General features: G+C 38.5%; 1 protein-coding gene across 1 annotated transcript in view; it reads right to left on the bottom strand.

The window, feature by feature from the left end:
* Positions 1-23,388, bottom strand: part of LOC118803447 (zinc finger protein 850-like) — a 50,937-nt gene that overhangs the window by 25,013 nt on the left and 2,536 nt on the right. Inside the window, exons 2-5 of the mRNA XM_036563930.1 lie at positions 21,866-22,581; positions 13,275-14,391; positions 9,195-9,325; positions 2,166-2,958 (exon numbers count right to left, since the gene is read on the bottom strand). Coding sequence (XP_036419823.1) covers positions 2,166-2,958; positions 9,195-9,325; positions 13,275-14,391; positions 21,866-22,472 — 2,648 coding nt within the window. The 5' untranslated portion in view covers positions 22,473-22,581. The remainder of the gene's footprint in view (positions 1-2,165; positions 2,959-9,194; positions 9,326-13,274; positions 14,392-21,865; positions 22,582-23,388) is intronic.

Here is a 23,388-nt window from a genome sequence, read left to right as displayed (position 1 = left end):
AGGATGGTGACAGACAAGTGTTATTAAGACAAACATTTCCTCTAGAAGCACTTCACCACCTGTTCATAAATGAAATTATGGTCCTTTGATGGAGAAATTATGTGCAGACAATCTGCTAAATGATGCATTTTCAGCCTGTTTCTCAGGTCAGTATTTGGCATTGTATAAAAATATAATTAAATGTTGCGCACACTTTTTTTTTGCTCCTTTTTCACTACAAACTATCAGAGGGCCTTATTACAAAGTTTTCTGTGCTCTGACAGGGAGAAACAGTCAACTGAATTCTTTCATGACTGACGGGAGATACTAAGTCTGGTTAGTTCTTGAGAGCCTGTAGACAATACAGTTACAAAATCATAATCACTGGCAACAGCAGTTCAAATTAAACATGTATTGAAAGCAAAGGTGAGAGCTAGACTTGAATAACATATTTTACTTGAACATTGTTTACTTAAAATGGCCCACTGAAACATAGCCAGGGCTCCAAACCTGACACATTAGTGTAATCCAAATGGTGTGGAGAAAGCTGTTTTTTCATGAGAGAGTGGAGTCAAAGGGATCTTCCAGTATCCCTTGGTTAAATCCAGTGTCAAGTAAAAACAAACAGCACCCATCCGACTGAACAGCTCATCAGTACGTGACACTGGGTTGGTGCCCGAATTAGACACAACATCGATTTTCGTATAGTCCACACAAAACCGAAAAATCCTGTCAGGCTTGAGGACAAGCACCACAGGGCTGCACCAATCACCATGAGATTCCTTGATTACACGCATGTCGAGCATATCCTTGATTTCATCCTGAACCAAGTTTGCTTTGTTTTCAGGTAAATGACAAGGCCAGCTGCGTACAACCACACCAGGAGGAGTCTCAATGTGGTGTTCTATGAGGTCAGAGTGGCCAGGCAAATATTTATAAGAGTCTGATTAAACTGTTTGACCAGTCCATCCGTTAGGGGATGGTAAACACTGGCAGGAACCAATTTAATGCCCAAACTGATTGGTAAAAAATTGTGTAGGGTGATGCATTTCAGGAGAAGGCAGGGAGGCTGACTGTGGTGTCACATGGTATAAAAATTAGACCGTGTACATAAAGAACAGCATACGCATATTGATTCATCATTACTAATCAAAACTACTATAATGTTGACTTGGATTAGTTCAGAAACAAAACTGAACACAGTGTCATTGGTAAGACTCAGTCAACAAAGATGGTGTCTCTTAAGCACATCCTAATGATGTCAGCAAACGTCACTCAGTGAGACCTTTCACACAGTTCTACGAAGATGGAGGTTCACCCAATTCGAACTCCTGTACCATCAGCCACCACCATGTCTGGTAGGACAATTTGGAGATGGGCAAAAAAGTCCTTATCTTCTCTCACAGCACCCATCTCAAGGAACAATCACTCTCCAAAGGTTCACAAGATTCAAGAACATCAAAATCCTGGCCTGTATGCAACTTTATGTCACATGGAAAAGGCATTTGTAGGCCATACTGAGGAGAGGTCACTAGTACGTCACTCAGACAGCTTGATGTCTTGCAGTCTTTCGTATTTCTGTCTCTCCTTTACAAAGCTATTCAGTTCTGCCCACCACAGCAAAAACTTGAACGTTGCACTCTTCAGGGTCACAGCTCCTTCTTTACAGTCTTTAACCAGAACACTCTGAACATACAGCATACAGAAAACGGATCCTAAAGAATAAAAGGGAATACAGAATGGCACTTTCCCTGCAACAAGCAAAGTACTTAACATGTAGTATTAAAGGAGCAAAAGAGGGTCTCTAGAAGCAAAGTCTATTGTCAGATGTTTGTCAAAACATTAATTATTGCAACAGAAACACTGTACTAGCTTAATTACACGGAATTAAAAAGTAAACAACCTTTTTTATTGAATGTGAAGCTTCCAGATTGTCTTCACCTCATTATTAATATCATTAATGAAATTCTATTTTACTTTACACTCATGTATTAGACACAGCATAAAACAACAAAAGGTGGTTTTCCCGTCTGATACAATTATGCTGGTTTTTGAAATTGGGCTACAAACACCATTCCCTGCAGACTTTTAATCCTGGAATGTTCTAATTTTACACGCATTACTGCCCATTTTCACCACTGCTCTTAGTGCACTTGTGTGTCGTCATAGTATTTGAATTCCTAAACCTTTTTCCACACTCCAAGCAGTGATATGGCTTTTCTCCTGAGTGAATGCGCTGGTGTTGGTGAAGATGGCTCTGTTGATTAAAACTCTTCCCGCACTCTGGGCAGTGATACGGCTTCTCTCCACTGTGAATGCGCTGGTGTGCTTTGAGATGACTCTGATGATTAAAACTCTTCCCGCACTCTGAGCAGTGATACGGTTTCTCTCCTGTGTGAATGCGCTGGTGTCGTTGGAAGTTACTCTGTACAGTAAAACTCTTCCCACACTCTGAGCAGTGATACGGCTTCTCTCCTGTATGAATGCGCTGGTGTTGTTGGAGATTACTCTGTACAGTAAAACTCTTCCCACACTCTGAGCAGTGATATGGCTTCTCTCCTGTATGAATGCGCTGGTGTTGTTGGAGATTACTCTGTACAGTAAAACTCTTCCCACACTCTAAGCAGTGATACGGTTTCTGTCCTGTGTGAATGCGCTGGTGTTTTTCATGAGTACCCTGATGATTAAAACTCTTGCCACACTCTGAGCAGTAATACGGCTTCTCTCCTGTGTGAATGCGCTGGTGTGTTTTGAGATAACTCTGATGATTAAAACTCTTCCCACACTCTGAGCAGTGATACAGCTTCTCTCCTGTGTGAATGCGCCGGTGTGTTTTGAGATGACTCTGATGATTAAAACTCTTCCCACACTCTGAGCAGTGATACGGCTTCTCTCCTGCGTGAATGCGCTGGTGTGTTTTGAGATGACTCTGATGATTAAAACTCTTCCCACACTCTGAGCAGTGATACGGCTTCTCTCCTGTGTGAATGCGCTGGTGTGCTTTGAGATGACCCTGTTGATGAAAACTCTTTCCCACACTCTGAGCAGTAGTGTTTTCTCTCTTTGTTGGATTTCTGTGTTTGTCTGCGAGATGTGCTCATGTGGAGGTTACCAGATGACCTTTGCTGAGTACCGGAATGTTTTCTGGATGCCATATTCTTGCATATCAGCTCTTTCAGTAGCTACACATTTTGCCTTTGGAATATCCTGACATGTTTATGGGAGCACATTTAAGCTGAGTAGTGAAGTACAGGAGAAGACTTGGAACAGGACATCATTGATTTCTGAAAGAAGATATATATATATATATATATATATATATATATATAATATATATATATATATATATATATATATATAAACTCAATGTGCAATGAAACAAAATTGTGCTGATTCAAACTATGAATGCTTCATTTACATCAACTGGAAAAAAGTGAACAGAAAGAATAAACTTCCATTTGATGTGGAAAACCAATTACTTTAAGCTGGTGTTTACACAAATTCTACCCCGATTTTAGCCCCGATTCTCAGTCTGACGGAGTCTGTGCCAATTGGCTGTAGTCTGCAGATTTTGGGGTCAGCTGGAGTCAACAGTTGGAGAGAGAATCCTGTAGTGTGTGAGGGGTGCAGATTTTTTTGGTCTCGATTGCACTATAGACCACTCAGGGTTTATCAAACATGTTTAATTATTGCGACCCAACTCTGAGCATAATCTGTAGTGTATACTGGTCAGCAACTCAATCTGAATGGACTCCTGCAACAGCCAATAAAAAATGAGCACAAAAGAAAAAAATATCACAAGAAAACGAAAAAAACGGCAAAAAGTCACTCACGTGTGAAACAAAGGTTCTTAATGAGCCAAGTTTCAGGCACATGCACAATCAAATGTATGTACATTTAAAACTCAAACATATCACACTGACCTTGTTCAGTGAGTTCCTTTCAGTTCAGGAACAGCTTAACTACTGTGTGATCGTTTAGTGTGTGATCCCCAATATATCAGTTGCCCATATTTTTATAATCTGTAAAGACTTTAACAGACATGTAGTGAACCCAAGGCTTTAGGATGCTTAAACTTCACAAAAACATCATCTCATCTAAACAGCTGACTATTTAGCTTTCACCATCTGAAACAGCATTAAGAAATGAAAGTTATGGACAGCTATTAACATCAATGAAAGACCTGAAAGACCAAGAAGGAAACTGCTTTTGGACTGCCCAGGTATGAAAAGCAAAATCTGTGGCAGAAGAAGCTCATGACCGCATGTTTGCTGTAAGGTTTATAACGACAGATGAAGTAGTTCTCAAAAGATGCTGGGTTACTCAGAATCACGTTGTTTAATATGCGAGTTTTATTAAAGATTTTCATTAAAACAATTACTACTAAAAAGCTAAAGACTACAATAGAATAGAAAGTAGATTAAAGCTGCTGTAGATCACAAAGGGCTGCAGGAAGAATTACTTTAGCATGAATATGACCTCCTGCCCCATCACACTCTATTCACACTCTGCTGTCTGAAGAGAGAGTGAAGATCACGGACCTCCCGTTTTCAGTTTCAATTAGATCAGAGGTTCCCAGTTTCAGTCCAGAAGAGTCCACACCATCCACATTTTTACACATCTCCCTTATCCAACACTCCTAATTCAACTCATTAACTGATTGAATGAGGGTTAAAGTAGCAAAAAAACATATGTACAGCATGTGGTCTCCAGGACTGAGATTGGGAACATCTGAACTAGGCCATCAAACCCCTGGATGTCTCCCACACACTACACTCTTCTTTAAACAGACCTCAAACACCCATCATAGACACTCCTACCAGCTCTTAATCTGCCAGCCATTGACCACCAACCCCCACCCAGACATTCACAGCTCTCAGGAAGCTCTTCGTATTGTTCTACAACAAACTGCTGTTTCCTCACCACATTTGTACAAACAGTTCGATCCATCTTGGATAATGTCAGCATATCAGTCACTATTCCTACATTATTTACAGCTACACAATCAATACATCATGAGCTCTTTTTGCACTTTGTTTTATAAGTGTATAAGTTGAGTTGACTTGATAACATTAGCACACAAAAGTAGAAAAGCTCATGGAATAAGCCAAGAAGCACAAAGACTGTTCCAAATGTTGACTGGAAAGCAAAAAATGACATTTTAATCAACTAGATAAAATAACTGACAATAAATAAAGGTGTAATTCAACAAATCAGAACCAAACTGTTCCATGTTTGCCGAATCCAACTAGGTAAACATTTTAAACCAAATATTCCGGCCCAGCAGCTCACATTACTCTGCAATGCTTCCCATTAATTAACTAGATTATGGCGGCCCATCAGAGTGTAATTTGTCCTGCCACAGTTCCACATTGAACATATCTTTACACTTCTTGTAAGAACATAAACAACATTGTGTTTTGCCAAAGCATCTCTCACTATCAGTCAGTAATTTTAGTCACTATAACATTTTCCCTTCTTATTCACAAACTGATCAAGCACCATTAATTACAGACAAATCAAAATGACTTTTTCATGTCTTTGGTCCTCAGAGACCATTCAACTGTTTTCTGGATTAAAAAAAAAAAAACTCATCACAATGTAAAATCAGTATAATTTTTTAAATTATTTTAGACCGATTTTCAAAAAAAAAATGTTATTAATGTGCTGATAACTTTATATGTTTCATTATTATGAGCTTTAAGCTGTTAAACAATACATGCATTCATGCTTATGAAGATTGTTTTCCAATCGACGAATTATAAACGCATCATGGTTTCCCAAACCGCCTTACAATAACGCTAATATTTACGTGTTAACTCGGGATTCCCACGTGTTCTGATCCCAAACTGCCCTGCGAGCGAGCTCCTCCCACCACAGTGACCACAGTCCTGAAACAGCTCTGTCTGAGTGATGCTGCTTCTGGGTGTCTGATCTACTTTAAAGACATCAGATCTCATTTCCAGAACTCAGATGTGTCTCCAGCTGTTTGTCTCAGAGTGAATGAAGAACAGTGAGTGTTAAAGTCTCGGACAGATTCCTACCTTGTTTTTTTTCCTACAACAACACTGTCTGAGCTGCTGACCACAACACAGTCTTCCGCTTCTCCACTTTAGTGCAGTTGGAGATAGTGAGTTACAGAATTAGCGCCACCACCTGGCCTGGAGCGGCTTCACAAGCGTCTGTGTAGGAGAGTCTGTTCACTCGGCGGGCAGGTTTTTCCTGCCATATAGACGAGATTCCTCTCTCTAAATGAGGAGACCAAGCTACTCCAAACTGAAGGTCAAAATTTGGTCACCTAGCGCACCTAGTGTGAAATTTAGCTGCCAACCTTCACGTGCGCTGATGTGTAGTGAAACAGGATTTTTTTTTAAAAATCACCAACATAACAAAACATAGATTAAGCATTTCACTTTTTCTGTCTACTGTGTGTACAGTTGCATGAAAAAGTTTCTAAACTCTTGGAACCACTTGGACTTCTGCTTAAACAGCTCCTAAAATATTAAATACTTGTCACTGGTATTAGAGATTTGTTATGATATGGTGTTCTTTTTGAGGAAACTTTGTCTGTATTAAGAGTATCTTACTTGAAATGTTAGAATGATGCGTTTTGCACTGGTTTTTATCTCAGTAATTCAATTTCCATGCTTCTTGTACATTTTTTTTTTAAATAGTATATGGAGGTACATTAAAATATATGATATATATTTATCTGTATTTTATTATTTTCTTAGTGTATTTGTATAAAAGAGCTTTGGTAACATGATTATTCACCTTAGATTTCTTCTTCTTCCATGCTGCTGACTTCACTATACATGCCTCAGGTAAGGTGTTTATTGGAGCAGAGCCCACACCTGCCTACCTATGCAATCTCAAAAATAGTGCTAAAAAGAGATATACAGTCCCTCCAGAGTGTGAGTACCTGGTGTGGGGGCAGAAGATAACCCAAAACCAGGTCCCTGCAGTTTTGGAGCCTGTTAGCCTGGCCGATGGAGTCTCCTCTGGAAGCATTATGATTAAGATGGAGCACCGCTTTCCAGTATAGCTGAGTAATGTGTCTGCTTCTAGCAAACCATGTGGAGAACATGTTTGGGGTGGTTAGTGGAGGCCTACCCTGATGTGGCTCAGAGTAAGAAAGAAAGTCTAGTTACTGCTAGAAATGTATGACAAACATTCATAATTTCTGTAATGTCATATACCATGAAAACCTAAAAACAAACAACCACACCTAATTGAAAAAATAAAGTTTACAAAATATAATAGGAAAAATATTTTTCAGGTTTAGAAGAACTTAAATATTATTTTATAAAAGTTGAGAAATATAATTTCAATAGGTTAATAATAGCAAAGATAGTGTCTCTCAAGCACATCCTTCTGACATCAGCAAACGTCGCTCTGGGAAGTTCATAGAGAAGTTGTTGTCTGGCCTGTATGCAACTTTACGCAGCATAGAACAGGCATGTGTAGGCTATACTGAGGAGAGGTCCCCAGTACGTCACTCAGATGGCTGTCTTGTAGATGTCTTGCAGTCCATCACACTCCTGTGAATCCTTTAAAAAGCTGTGGGTAGAACTGAACCACAGCAAAACTTCACTGTTGCAGTCTTCAGCATCATATCTCCTTCATTATAGTCCTCAACAAGAACTATCTGAATACACAGCACACAGAAAACATCTCAAAGATTGAAAGGGAAGAGTGACACTTTGATTGCAACAAGCAAACATGTAACACACACTAGGGATGCAATGATTATTCGACTTAGTCGACTAAAATCGACAACCAAATTAGTTGGCAACTAATTTAATAGTGGATTAGTTGGTAACATCATTACACGTCTTTTTCACAGGAAATGTTTTGACATTACCACTTACTGGAGAGTTGACAAAAGTGCAATAGCAAAATTTCATGCTAAACACAGGGAAAAAAAAGGTTGTCAGTTATGCTACAAACCTTAGCTGACATAGAAACACATCCTCCATGTTAGAGCATCTGAAGCGGAAACATGTTGGCTCACTGGATTAAGAAGATTCATATTAGTAAGAAAGCTGTGCCAGCGAGCTAGGTAGCTAATGTTAATGAGAAACAAATAACTATTATTCACAACAACCCCGTTTACATTCCAGGTAACGTTTACGGCTTTAAACATTACGTCGTTGTCTTAACGTCGAGGCTGCTCGTCTGTTCAAATTCGGCAAACACAGGAGAACGTTTGCAAACTTTCATAGTTTCAAGAGGTAGTTCTACATAAATATACAGGGCAGCTGTTCAAAGGGTTACCGTCGAAATGAAAATGTTTAAACAAAATCATTCCGATTTAACTGTTCAAAGATAACACGTTTGCCACAAAAGTTAGCCATTTTCCCCGTTAGAGTGCATCTTCTCTGCAGCAGGGAAGAGTAATTTAGATTGACCTTTTTTATATACTTAATTAAGGGAAAACTTATTTGGTTATATTTTCTGCTACTTTGCACATCCTTGGTTTTAAATTTTGACAGGAAATAGATATTTGGAGTTTTATGTGTCTTTTGTATTAGCAGGAAAGATCATCACAACAGTGAATTTTTAAATAAGATATTCATCTTTATTGTCCTCATTGTTAGTTAGTAAATGCATAAAACAACCTCACACTAAATTTCAAAGCAGATGGCTACACAAGAGTTATTTGGTAAATTTGTGATTTATAATCAGAATAATCGATTATTCATTTCAATAATCAGCAGATTATTCAACAATCTAATAAGTCTTTTGTTGCAGCCCTAACACACAGGAATCAAAAGAGCAAAAGAGGGACTTTAAGAGCAAATTCTACTATCAAATTTTTGTCAACTATTTGTCAAAGCATCCATCATAGCATTAGAAACACTATACTAGCTTAGATACACTAAATGAAAATTTTTTTTTCAGATTTTTTTCATCTTATTAAAGGACTCTGAATGACAAGTGTATGAAAGGTGCTATATCAATAAACTTGCCTTGCCTTATCATTAGTATTTTTCATAAAATTTTATTTTACACTCACATATTAGAAACAGCATAAAACAACAAAAGGCGGATTTCCCCTCTAATAAAAGTTACACAGATTTTTGAAATTCTGTTCTAAAGTTACAGTCTTTACTGCGAATTTCCACCTCTGCTCTTAGTGCACTTGTGTATTGTCAAACCATTTGAATTCCTGAAACTCTTCCCACACTCTGAGCAGTAATATGGCTTTTCACCTGTGTGAATGCGCTGGTGTTTTAGGAAATTACTCACATGAGAAAAACTCTTCCCACACTCTGAGCAGTGATACGGCTTCTCTCCTGTGTGAATGCGCCGGTGCATTTTGAGAGTATTCTTTCGTTTAAAACTGTTCCCACAGTCCAAACAGTAGTGTTTTATCTCCTTGTCGCGTTTCTGTTTTTGTGTGTGAGATGTGTTCATAGGTGACCTCTTCTGAGTACTGGAACGTGTTCTGGGTGCTATATTTTCATATTTAACCTTTTTCAGCAGCTCATCATTCTCCTGGTGGAATGTCCTGACATGGTTACGGGAGCACGATTAAGCTGGGTAGGGAAGTACAAAAAATCTAGTTTAGTCTGATCCAAACCATCAATTCTCCACGTACATCAACTGGCAGAAAGTGGTTTTGGTAAATTCTCAGAGATTATTATGATCATTAGTCCTTAATCCAAGTCATGTATAGACAATTTCAAAGCATAATTAATTTGGTGACCCTTCAAACCTCTTACTCACCTTTTACCCTATGAGTTTTAGCCATGATTCTCAGCCTGGCTGAGTCTGAGCTGGCTGGCTCTATTCTGCAGATTTTTGGCTCAGGTCAAGAGTCAAGTGGAGAGAGAAATGTGTAGTGTGCGAGGGGTGCAGACTTAAGGTGAGTGAGCAGTTATGTTTAAACACAGCTAAAGTCAAGTATTTGTACATCATATCATATAGCCGCCACTACACTGTATCTAATAAATAAAACATCCAACCTAAAACTTTGTATTGATGGTTCTTTCAGTTAAGGGACTTCAATGCAGCCAGGACCAAAGCAAGCAGAATTAGGATTTAATGGTATTTAATGGTATAAAAATAAAGTATTACTTAGAAATAGTTTATTGATGTTTTGGTCTCTTCTGAGGGTTTCTCATTTACAGTCTTTTTTGGAAATCATTTGAATCCATCCACTCAGATTAAAGTTAAGGGGCGGGGGCTTACACTACTGACACACCTACACTTAAATGACTGGGTTTTAATTCTAGGCAGCTTATACATTCTATAGGTTGTGTTGGGGGGGGTGTTTTATTAGTGGTCAGTGTGGCAGGCGTTGAAAAAGGTTCAACTGAAGAACTTTCATAGACAGATTCCTACCTTCAGCAGTTGATCCCTGGTTTCTGGTCATCCAACAACACTGTCTGAGCGCGTGGACTGCTGACCACAACATAACCTTCTGCTTCTCCACTTCAGTGCAGTTGGAAAAAGTGAGAGTGGTAGAATTAGCGCCACCACCTGGCCTGAAGAGGCTTCACCAAAGTCCGTATAGGAGAGTCTGTTCACTCTTCTGCCTTACAGACCTGCAAAAATGGCATCTTATCAAGTAAAATGAATACAGTTAAATCTAATATCTCTCCTATTAAGATTGTTGTAAGCTTGAGACAAGATTATTTACTTTATTTCTAGACATTACTTACTTGGTTTAAGTTATTAAGGAAATTTCTCACTATATCAGCAGCTGATTTTACCTGTTTTAAGAAATGTGGGTGAAACTAACCAAAGTCAGCCTAGGAGAGTCTGTTCACTCGGTGGCCGGATAGACCAGGCTCCTCTCTCTAAATGAGGAGAGACCAAACTACTCTAAACTGAAGGTGAAATGATTATTTCATTACATTGAATTTCTTCAATAAATACAGCCATGTTAAATTTAAATTAAAAATAAATACATTTATGACTAAATGAATGACTAATTACACCAGTAACATTCACAAAAACTTTCCATTTTACATTAAAATACGTTTGGAATGAAGCTCTCCACTTTGCTTATATGATAATAGGAGATACTAATGGACATATTAAGGTTGTTTGGTTTTGGCATTAAAAAATTATTTTAAAAAATATATTCACCTAAATTCCCACTCCCAATAGAGAATGACCCTTATACAGATAGCTAAGCTAAAATATGTTAGCCGTACACATCCTGTCAGGTTGTTAAACAAGCTAACTGCCTGAATTTAACAACAGAAAAGATTTCTAGTGACCAACAAACACAAATTTGTTAAATATGTTTTACAAACTAAGCAGTCAGTTTGTATTGAGCTCTCTGAGCTCTACTAGCCCAGTCTCTGGTGTCTGTGTCCAGCTCAGCTGTCGGTTTCATTTACAATATGTAAACATTTTCTTTGAAAGAAAGTGAAGGGATGGAACTCTTGGCCTTAGATCAGTATTTTAGGATTGTAACAGACAAGTGTTATTAAGACAAAGTCCTTTGTTTACCGCAATAACAATGTTTATCAGAACAATGGATTTTCCTTGGTTTCCTCCAGAAGCACTTCGCCACCTGTTCATCAATGAAATTATGGTCCTTTGATTGAAAAATTATGTGCAGACAATCTGCCAAATGATGCATTTTCAGCCTGTTTCTCAGGTCAGTATTTGGCATTGTATAAAAATATAAATAAATGTTGTGCACACTAAAGAAAGATTTCACTCTATTCAGTGTGCTCCTTTTTCACTACAGCCTATCAGAGGGCCTTATTACAAAGTTTTCTGTGCTCTGACAGGGAGAAACAGTCAACTGAATTCTTTCATGACTGACGGGAGATACAAAGTCTGGTTAGTTCTGTGATAGCCTGTAGACAATACAGTTACAAAATCATAATCACTGGCAACAGCAGTTTAAATTAAACATGTATTGAAAGCAAAGGTGAGAGCTAGACTTGAATAACATATTTTACTTGAACATTGTTTACTTAAAATGAGCCACTGAAACATAGCCAGGGCTCCAAACCTGACACATTAGTGTAATCCAAATGGTGTGGAGAAAGCTGTTTTTTCATGAGAGAGTGGAGTCAAAGGGATCTTCCAGTATCCCTTGGTCCATCCGTTAGGGGGTGGTAAACACTGGCAGGAACCAATTTAATGCCCAAACTGATTGGTAAAAAAATTGTGTAGGGTGATGCATTTCAGGAGAAGGCAGGGAGGCTGACTGTGGTGTCACATGGTATAAAAATTAGACCGTGTACATAAAGAACAGCATACGCATATTGATTCATCATTACTAATCAAAACTACTATAATGTTGACTTGGATTAGTTCAGAAACAAAACTGAACACAGTGTCATTGGTAAGACTCAGTCAACAAAGATGGTGTCTCTTAAGCACATCCTAATGATGTCAGCAAACGTCACTCAGTGAGACCTTTCATCCAGTTCTACAAAGATGGAGGTTCACCCAATTCGAACTCCTGTACCATCGGCCACCACCATGTCTGGTAGGACAATTTGGAGATGGGCAAAAAAGTCCTTATCTTCTCTCACAGCACCCATCTCAAGGAACAATCACTCTCCAAAGGTTCACAAGAATCAAGAACATCAAAATCCTGGCCTGTATGCAACTTTATGCCATATGGAAAAGGCATTTGTAGGCCATACTGGGTAGAGGTCACTAGTACGTCACTCAGACAGCTTGATGTCTTGCAGTCTTTCGTATTCCTGTCTCTCCTTTACAAAGCTATTCAGTTCTGCCCACCACAGCAAAAACTTGAACGTTGCACTCTTCAGGGTCACAGCTCCTTCTTTACAGTCTTTAACCAGAACACTCTGAACATACAGCATACAGAAAACGGATCCTAAAGAATAAAAGGGAATACAGAATGGCACTTTCCCTGCAACAAGCAAAGTACTTAACATGTAGTATTAAAGGAGCAAAAGAGGGTCTCTAGAAGCAAAGTCTATTGTCAGATGTTTGTCAAAACATTAATTATTGCAACAGAAACACTGTACTAGCTTAATTACATGGAATTAAAAAGTAAACAACCTTTTTTATTGAATGTGAAGCTTCCAGATTGTCTTCACCTCATTATTAATATCATTAATGAAATTCTATTTTACTTTACACTCATGTATTAGACACAGCATAAAACAACAAAAGGTGGTTTTCCCGTCTGATACAATTATGCTGTTTTTTGAAAATTGGGCTACAAACACCATTCCCTGCAGACTTTTAATCCTGGAATGTTCTAATTTTACACGCATTACTGCCCATTTTCACCACTGCTCTTAGTGCACTTGTGTGTCGTCATAGTTTTTGAATTCCTAAACCTTTTTCCACACTCCAAGCAGTGATATGGCTTCTCTCCTGTGTGAATGCGCTGGTGTTGTTGAAGATTACTCTGTTGATTAAAACTCTTCCCACACTTGAAGCAGTGATACGGCTTCTCTCCTGTGTGAATGATCTTGTGTTTTAGGAAAGAACTCTGTACAGTAAAACTCTTTCCACATTCTAAGCAGTGATACGGCTTCTCTCCTGTGTGAATGCGCTGGTGTTGTTGGAGATGACTCTGTACAGTAAAACTCTTCCCACAGTTTAAGCAGTGATACGGCTTCTCTCCACTGTGAATGCGCTGGTGTATTTTGAGATGACTCTGTTGATTAAAACTCTTCCCACAATCTGAGCAGTGATACGGCTTCTCTCCACTGTGAATGCGCTGGTGTATTTTGAGATGACTCTGTTGATTAAAACTCTTCCCACACTCTGAGCAGTGATACGGCTTCTCTCCACTGTGAATGCGCTGGTGTATTTTGAGAGTACTCTGTTGATTAAAACTCTTCCCACACTCTGAGCAGTGATACGGCTTCTCTCCTGTGTGAATGCGCTGGTGTTGTTGGAGATGATTCTGTATAGTAAAACTCTTCCCACATTCTAAGCAGTGATACGGTTTAACTCCTGTGTGAATGCGCTGGTGTTGTTGAAGAGTACCTTGATGATTAAAACTCTTCCCACACTCCGAGCAGTGATACGGTTTCTGTCCTGTGTGAATGCGCTGGTGTTGTTGAAGAGTACCTTGTTGATTAAAACTCTTCCCACACTCTGAGCAGTGATATGGCTTTTCTCCTGTGTGAATGCGCTGGTGTTGTTGAAGATTACCTTGTTGATTAAAACTCTTCCCACACTCAGAGCAATGAAAAGGCTTCTCTCCTGTGTGAATGCGCTGGTGTATTTTGAGATTACCCTGGTCAGTAAAACTCCTCCCACACTCTGAGCAGTGATACGGCTTCTCTCCTGTGTGAATGCGCTGGTGTATTTTAAGATGACTCTGTTGATGAAAACTCTTCCCACACTCTGAGCAGTGATACGGCTTCTCCCCTGTGTGAATGCGCTGGTGTGCTTTGAGATGACTCTGTTGAGTAAAACTCTTCCCACACTCTGAGCAGTAGTGTTTTCTCTCTTTGTTGCATTTCTGTGTTTGTCTGCGAGATGTGTTCATGTGGAGGTTACCAGATGACCTTTGCTGAGTACCGGAATGTTTTCTGGATGCCATATTCTTGCATATCAAGTAGTTTCAGTAGCTACACATTCTGCCTTTGGAATATCCTGACATGTTTACGGGAGCACATTTAAGCTGAGTAGTGAAGTACAGGAGAAGACTTGGAACAGGACATCATTGATTTCTGAAAGAGGAAAAAAAAAAATATATATATATATATATATATATAAACTCAATGTGCAATGAGACAAAATTATGCTGATTCAAACTATGAATGCTTCATTTACATCAACTCGAAAAAAGTGAACAGAAAGCATAAACTTCCATTTGATGTGGAAAACCAATTACTTTAAGCCGGTGTTTACACAAATTTTACCCCGATTTAAGCCCCGATTCTCAGTCTGACGGAGTCTGTGCTAGTTGGCTGTAGTCTGCAGATTTTGGGGTCAGCTGGAGTCAACAGTTGGAGAGAGAATCCTGTAGTGTGTGAGGGGTGCAGATTTTTTGGTCTCTTGATTGCGCTATAGACCGCTCAGGGTTTATCAAACATGTTTTATTATTGTGACCCAACTCTGAGCATTATCTGTAGTGTATACTGGTCAACAACTCAATCTGAATGGACTCCTGCAACAGCCAATAAAAAATGAGCACAAAAGAAAAAAATTATCACAAGAAAACAAAGAAAAATGGCAAAAAGTCACTCACGTGTGAAACAAAGGTTCTTAATGAGCCAAGTTTCAGGCACATGCACAATCAAATGTATGTACATTCAAAACTCAAACATATCACACTGACCTTGTTCAGTGAGTTCCTTTCAGTTCAGGAACAGCTTAATAGTTAACTACTGTGTGATCATTTAGTGTGTGATCCCCAATATATCAGTTGCCCATATTTTTATAATCTGTAAAGACTTTAACAGACATGTAGTGAACCCAAGGCTTTAGGATGCTTAAACTTCACAAAAACATCATCTCATCTAAACAGCTGACTGTTTAGCTTTCACCATCTGAAACAGCATTAAGAAATGAAAGTTATGGACAGCTATTAACATCAATGAAAGACCTGAAAGACCAAGAAGGAAACTGCTTTTGGACTGCCCAGGTATGAAAAGCAAAATCTGTGGCAGAAGAAGCTCATGACCGCATGTTTGCTGTAAGGTTTATAACGACAGATGAAGTAGTTCTCAAAAGATGCTGGGTTACTCAGAATCACATTGTTTAATATGCGAGTTTTATTAAAGATTTTCATTAAAACAATTACTACTAAAAAGCTAAAGACTACAATAGAATAGAACGTAGATTAAAGCTGCTGCAGATCACATGTATTTTTGTATATATTTTTTTGTATATTTGTATATATATTTGGAGTGAGAGGGCCATATTATCAATATTAGTGATTTTTAAAAATGGAAATATTGTGCTAATTATTTTTTTTAAAGATATTTCCAAGCCTAGCGCACCTACTCTTCTTTAAACAGAATGTTAACAATTATTCCATTTCAAAAGTTTCCCACTCAAACCCCCAACCCCAATGCAATGGCCCTACTGACTACTTTAAACCAATGAATCAGCATTCAAATCAGAAACAATTTGCTGTTTAGACCACAAAGGGCTGCAGGAAGAATTACTTTAGCATGAATATGACCTCCTGCCCCATCACACTCTATTCACACTCTGCTGTCTGAAGAGAGAGTGAAGATCACGGACCTCCCGTTTTCAGTTTCAATTAGATCAGAGGTTCCCAGTTTCAGTCCAGAAAGTCCACACCATCCACATTTTTACACATCTCCCTTATCCAACACTCCTAATTTAACTCATTAACTGATTGAATGAGGGTTAAAGTAGCAAAAAAACATATGTACAGCATGTGGTCTCCAGGACTGAGATTGGGAACATCTGAACTAGGCCATCAAACTCCTGGATGTCTCCCACACACTACACTCTTCTTTAAACAGACCTCAACACCCACCATATACATTCCTACCAGCTCTTAATCCATCAGCCATTGACCACCAACCCCCACCCAGACATTCACAGCTCTCAGGAAGCTCTTCGTATTGTTCTACAACAAACTGCTGTTTCCTCACCACATTTGTACAAACAGTTCTACCCATCTTGGATAATGTCAGCATATCAGTCACTATTTCTACATTAATTACAGCTACACAATCAATACATCATGAGCTCTTTTTGCACTTTGTTTTATAAGTGTATAAGTTGAGTTGACTTGATAACATTAGCACACAAAAGTAGAAAAGCTCATGGAATAAGCCAAGAAGCACAAAGACTGTTCCAAATGTTGACTGGAAAGCAAAAAACAATGACATTTTAATCAACTAGATAAAATAACTGACAATAAATAAAGGTGTAATTCAACAAATCAGAACCAAACTGTTCCATGTTTGCCGAATCCAACTAGGTAAACATTTTAAACCAAATATTCCGGCCCAGCAGCTCACATTACTCTGCAATGCTTCCCATTAATTAACTAGATTATGGCGGCCCATCAGAGTGTAATTTGTCCTGCCACAGTTCCACATTGAACATATCTTTACACTTCTTGTAAGAACATAAACAACATTGTGTTTTGCCAAAGCATCTCTCACTATCAGTCAGTAATTTTAGTCACTATAACATTTTCCCTTCTTATTCACAAACTGATCAAGCACCATTAATTACAGACAAATCAAAATGACTTTTTCATGTCTTTGGACCTCAGAGACCTTTCAACTGTTTTCTGGATTAATAAAAACTCATCACAATGTAAAATCAATACACATTTTATAATTATAATTATTTTAGACCCATTTTCAAACAAAAAAAATGTTATTAATGTGCTGATAACTTTATATGTTTCATTATTATGAGCTTTAAGCTGTTAAACAATACGTGCATTCATGCTTAGGAAGATTGTTTTCCAATCGACGAGTTATAAACGCATCATGGTTTCCCAAACAGCAACAAAACCCCAACACACAAACTTACCGCCTTACAATAACGCTAATATTTACGTGTTAACTCGGGATTCCCACGTGTTCTGATCCCAAACTGCCCTGCGAGCGAGGTCCTTCCACCACAGTGACCACAGTCCTGAAACAGCTCTGTCTGAGTGAAGCTGCTTCTGGGTGTCTGATCTACTTTAAAGCCATCAGATCTCATTTTCAGAACTCAGATGTGTCTCCAGCTGTTTGTCTCAGAGTGAATGAAGAACAGTGAGTGTTAAAGTCTCGGACAGATTCCTACCTTCAGCAGTTCATCCCTGGTTTCTGGTCATCCAACAACACTATCCGAGCGCGTGGACTGCTGACCACAACACAATCGTCTGCTTCTCCACTTCAGTGCAGTTGGAAAAAGTGAGAGCTGTAGAATTAGCGCCACCACCTGGTCTGAAGAGGCTTCACCAAAGTCCGTGTAGGAGAGTCTGTTCACTCTTCTGCCTTATAGACCTGCAAAAATGGCATCTTATCAAGTAAAATGACCTTAAATACAGTTAAATCTAATATCTCTCCTATTAAGATTGTTGTAAGCTTGAGACAAGATTATTTACTTCATTTCTAGACATTACTTACTTGTTTTAAGTTATTAAGGACATTTCTCACTATATCGGCAGCTGATTTTACCTGTTTTAACAAATGTGGGTGAAACTGGCAAAATTATCTGCCAATACAGTGAGATAATTTTACTTGATAAAAAGACCTAAAACAAGTAAATAATGTATAGAAACACGCTAGATAAACTTATAATAAGTGCACAACAATCTCAAAATGGGAAATATTAGATCTATCGATTAGATTTTAGATCATTTCACTTGACAAGATACCATTTTTTGCAGTGCAGACTCTAAATGGGGAGAGGCCAAACTACTCCAAACTGAAGGTCAAATTACCTTTTCAAACACATTCAAAATCACCCTTAAAATTTGACAAAAATCTTATAGTTTGTAGTATCTGGCTCAAATACAACACAAAAAAACATGATTTTCAGTCAGTTCTAGCTACTGCATTTGTGCATAGGCAACTGTAGTTGTGCGTTAGTCTGTAGTCCGCTTTATGCCCATATTAGGAACTCTGGATGTACGCTTGATTTCTCTATAGGCAGAATGAATAAGAGTTTTCAAAAAAGCGTTTCTATCACATCTATGTGGCACCATTTCTCTCTGAATTACGAGGTTATTAAAGGGCCTTAATAATAATATTGCTGCATGAGAGCTGAAGCTATTGCGCGTCAAATTGCCATCATTAAGCTACCTGAAAGTAAAGCGGGCTGTGAGTTCTGGCAAGTTGTGCTACCTTATCGAAATGTTCTACTGTAGCGCATGTTTATAGGTATACCTGTAAATGAAACCTCAGGGTAGAACATTTCAATCAAAAAACACCATCTGGGTTAAACCTACGAGGCAGAATTTAGGTTGTTTTTCGCCAAGTTCAAGTTAGGTTGTTTTTCTGGTTCAAGTTTTCTGTTCCACGTTACGTGATGCAGCAGTTGTGATGAGCTGTCACAAATAGTTGCAAACAGGACAAAGCAATACTGACCTGTTGCTTCTGTGAAATAGCAAAAACAAGTTCATGTTACTCAGCTTTGAAGCAGAAATAGAGAAGCCTGGTCATATCATGCCTTTCAACTCTCTATCTGAGATACATGAATCTGACCTCTCCTCGGTATGGTCTATGCATGCCTGTTGTACGTTGTGAGTTTGTGTGGTCTGCAGCTTCGTGGCTGAGCTGTTGTTGCTCCTAGATGCTTCCATTTCACAATAATAGCACTCACAGTTGTCTGGGGCAGATCTAGCAAGATAGACATTTCACAAACTGACTTGAGGCAGAGGTAGCATCCTATGAGTGCCGTTTTTAAAGTCATTGAGCTCATCAGTATGACCCATTCTACTGCCAGTGTTTGTCTTTTAAAACTGCAAGACTGTGCTTAATTTTATCTACCTGTTAGCAATGGGTGTGGCTGAAACACCTGAAAGCAGTAATTAGGTGTGTTCCATTACTTTTGTCTATACAGTATGTTTGATGGAGCTCTATCACTCTAGAGAACAATTTCATTGTTCCACACCCCAATGCCCCTCTAGCCCATGCTTGGCATTAGGCATAATGACTTTGGGATCATGTGGGGGTGCTACATAGTGTCTTATTCTATTCGTCAGTGCTCTTCTATGGAGTTTATACAAGCTGTGTGTGTATTTGAACTCCTGTGTGAGCAGTGGGTGCACTAATTAATGCAGGTAAATTCACTAATAAGAAGGGGTGTCCACAAACCTTTGGATATACAGTGTCAATAATTTAATAAGTTCTGATTTATGATTCAGATTTAAATCTACATTGTATAAGTAATCAAAAACTCTAAGCTACTAATATGCAGAGTAAGATGCGTAAAGAACGTCTGTAACACTTACAGAACACTGTACATCTTATTTTTAGTTGTGTGTAAAAGAAAAATAAGACCATGCATTAGTTTAAAAACTGAATGTGTTTAATACTCTCTTCATGAAATCGTAATCCACTTCATGTCTTTAAGCTTTTTTAGTCTACTTAAGTAAAAGTACTGTTACTGTAGTAACGATGTACTTGCAGTACAAGTATACATAAAGAAATTTTCTCAAGTAAAAGTAAATAAAGTAGTTCATTCGGAAACTAGTCAAATAATTTGGTATAATATATACAGACAAAACTAAAGAAACCATGATGTTACGAGTGCTGATTGACCACATTACCTTGGCTTTGAAAAACAGATTGAGAGTTCAAGTAATGGGTAGTTTACTTAGGTTATAATTTTTAGTGACAGCTGCCCATTAGCTCTGGAATGTCATCTTACATTAACTAACATTACAAAGAGTGAACATTATATATTCACAGCTACAAATTCTGGAAGTTAACTGAAACCCATATAGAACATTTCTACCATTGAAATCAGTGATAGAAGCAATTTATCCAGCTTTGACTTTCTTTACTGTGGTATTTTCATCTAGTAATCATAATTACTTAACACACAATCAGAAATTCCTTAAACGGCTGTATTGTCAGGCGGTTTTTGCCAGGGAGAACTGAGAAGCCCTGGTCTTGGTAGATCTCAAAAACCTAAGTGGGGTAAAGCTTATGTAGTATTGTGTAATTTACAGAAGAGTAAGAATGATTATAATAATTTAGAAATGTATGAAAAACACACATTTCTATAATGATATACCCCAAAAGCTAAAGAGATTCAGTTTCACAGAAAATATTTCTCAGGTTAACAGTAACATAAAACAAATTATTACAATAATAAAACAAACTAAAATGGGAAAAAATAATCCCAACAGGTTAACATTTTCACACAAACATAACCTCACAAGCAAAGGCTTAAATAAGACAAAGATGTATCAGAAATCAGCAGGCTAAAAGGGAGAAACAGCACGAGAAAGAAACAGAGCGTGAGATATAGACATGGCAGTGAAGAGCACCTGCAGGTGGCCACCCCCATCTAACAGAGACTTAGCCAGAGGAGTTGCACCAAATTATAGGTAAATTAGACCGTCTATATGCAGAATTACAGATTTTGATTCATCATTATAAATCTAATATAACTACAAAACTACTGCAGACTTGGACTGGATCAGGAACAAAACTGAACATAGTATCATATTGGTGAGGTTCAGTCAACAAAGATAGTGTCCCTCTTATGCATCCTAATGCAAATGCATCCTGGAAGAGTCAGTGAGGCCCAAGGCCTTGAAGGTACCTTTTGGTTACCTTTCACCCAGTTCTATGATGATGGAATCAGAGATGAATATAAAAAATAGAATTATCTCATGCCCACAATGCTCTTCTCAAGCAACAATCACTCTCCAAAGGTTCCCAAAGAACATCAACAGTCCTCAAAATCTCTGAAAAGTATAATGGAAAGTTCATGGTTGACTTGTAGACTGACTGTATGCGACTTTATGCCGCGTACAATAGGCATGCATAGATCACAATAAGGACATGTCAGCAGTACATACTACATACAGTTTTTCATACTTCTGTCTCTCTTTTACAAGCTGTTCAGTTCTACCCTCCATAACAAAGCTTCACTGCTGCAGTCTTCAGGGTCATGTCTCCTTTGTGGCAGCATTAACATTAGTTGTTGTGTAGGAATCAAATAAGTAAAAGAGGGATTCTAGGAGCCAAGCACCCTGTGTGGTCAAAACTTCCATCTTTGCAACAGAAACACTATATTAAATTAGAAAGCTTCTTTAGAAAGTATATTTTTAATACTATTTGTGAACTTTTATTTCATTTTGTGCTCACGAATTGCAAAAAGTGTAATACAACAAAAGCGGAATTAACCCTGGAATTTGTGAAGGTTGCACTCAGTACTACCCATTTCCACCACTGCCCTTTAGTACACTTGTGTGTTGTTGCAGTCTTTGAATGCCTGAAATTCTTCCCACACTCCGAGCAGTAATACGGTTTCTCTCCTGTGTGAATGAGATGGTGTTGTTGGAGATAACTCAGACGAGTAAAACTCTTGCCACACTCTGAGCAGTGATACGGTTTAACTCCTGTGTGAATGCGCTGGTGTTGTCGGAGATGAGTCTGTTGACTAAAACTCTTCCCACACTCTAAGCAGTGATACAGCCTCTCTCCTGTGTGAATGCGCTGGTGGAGCTGGAGAGAACTCTGTTGACTAAAACTTTTTCCACACTCTGAGCAGTGATACGGCTTCTCTCCTGTGTGAATGCGCTTGTGTTGTTGGAGGTGACTCTGTACAGTAAAACTCTTCCCACACTCTGAGCAGTGATACGGCTTCTCTCCAGTATGAGTGCGCTGGTGTATTTTAAGATGACTCTGATGATAAAAACTCTTCTCACACTCTGAGCAGTGATACGGCTTCTCTCCTGTGTGAATGCGCTGGTGTGTTTTCAGATTACTCAGTTTAGTAAAACTCTTTCCACACTCCAAGCAGTAGTGATTTCTCTCCTTGCTGCGTTTCTGTGTTTGCCTGTCAGATGTGTTTGTGTAAATGGGACCAGATGATGTTTGCTGAGTACCAGAACTTCTTCTGGATGCCATATTTTATATTTGACCTGTTTCAACCTTTTCTGACGTGTTTATGGAAGCACATTTAAACTGGGTAGGGAGGTGCAGAGGAAGAAGACTTGAAACAGGACCCCCTTCATTTCTGGAAGGAGAAAAAGAAAATATAAACTTAATGTGCAATGCAACAACAGTCTGATCAAAATCATGAATGCTTCACTTACATCAACTGGCAGAAAATCTAAAAAATAAACTTTCATCTGTGGAAAACTCGAACGCCTTATCCATCAATCTCTTCACATAGACATATAAACCACTGAAGTTGTGTGAAGTTCTATGATGATATTAGAAACTCCAGGGCTAAGCTGGATTTGTCCATGGCAAAAAGGACTGGAATTTGAGATGTTTTACCCCATGTACATTCTCCCACTGAATGTTACTGGATCTTCTGTTTTACAAAGTCTTAAAGAAGCCAAAATATGAACTTTGTTACATGCGATTTTTTGTAAGGTCTTAGAGCTTATTTGACTCATTAAGCCTTAATCCAAGACACACACCCACATACACACACATTATGTAAGCTGCTAATCCTCATGGGTCATTGGGCGGAAGGCAGAAAACACTCTGGACAGACCGCCAGTCCATCACAGGGCTAATCCAAGACATGTATAGTCAATTTTAGAGCATAATAAATTATGACAAACATGGACTCATCTAAACAGCTGACTGGGTTTCTGAAACTATAGATAATTGAGTGACACAGCAAGGAAGCATCATAAAATATATCTAAGTACTACCTGCTTATAAACTTTTACTGTCTGAAACAGGACAGCTGTTGAGGTCAAGGCAAGATTATCAAGACCAAGAAAAATTCCTGAGAAAAACTGCTTGTAGACTGGCCAGGTATGCAAAGCAAAACCCCCACCTCACTACCAAAGACCTTGAGAAAGAT

Source organism: Colossoma macropomum, unplaced genomic scaffold (assembly GCF_904425465.1).
Source record: "Colossoma macropomum unplaced genomic scaffold, Colossoma_macropomum, whole genome shotgun sequence".
NCBI classification, from domain to species: Eukaryota; Metazoa; Chordata; class Actinopteri; order Characiformes; family Serrasalmidae; genus Colossoma; species Colossoma macropomum.
Note: the sequence above shows the minus strand (reverse complement) of the source record. Positions and strands in the feature narration are given on the sequence as shown.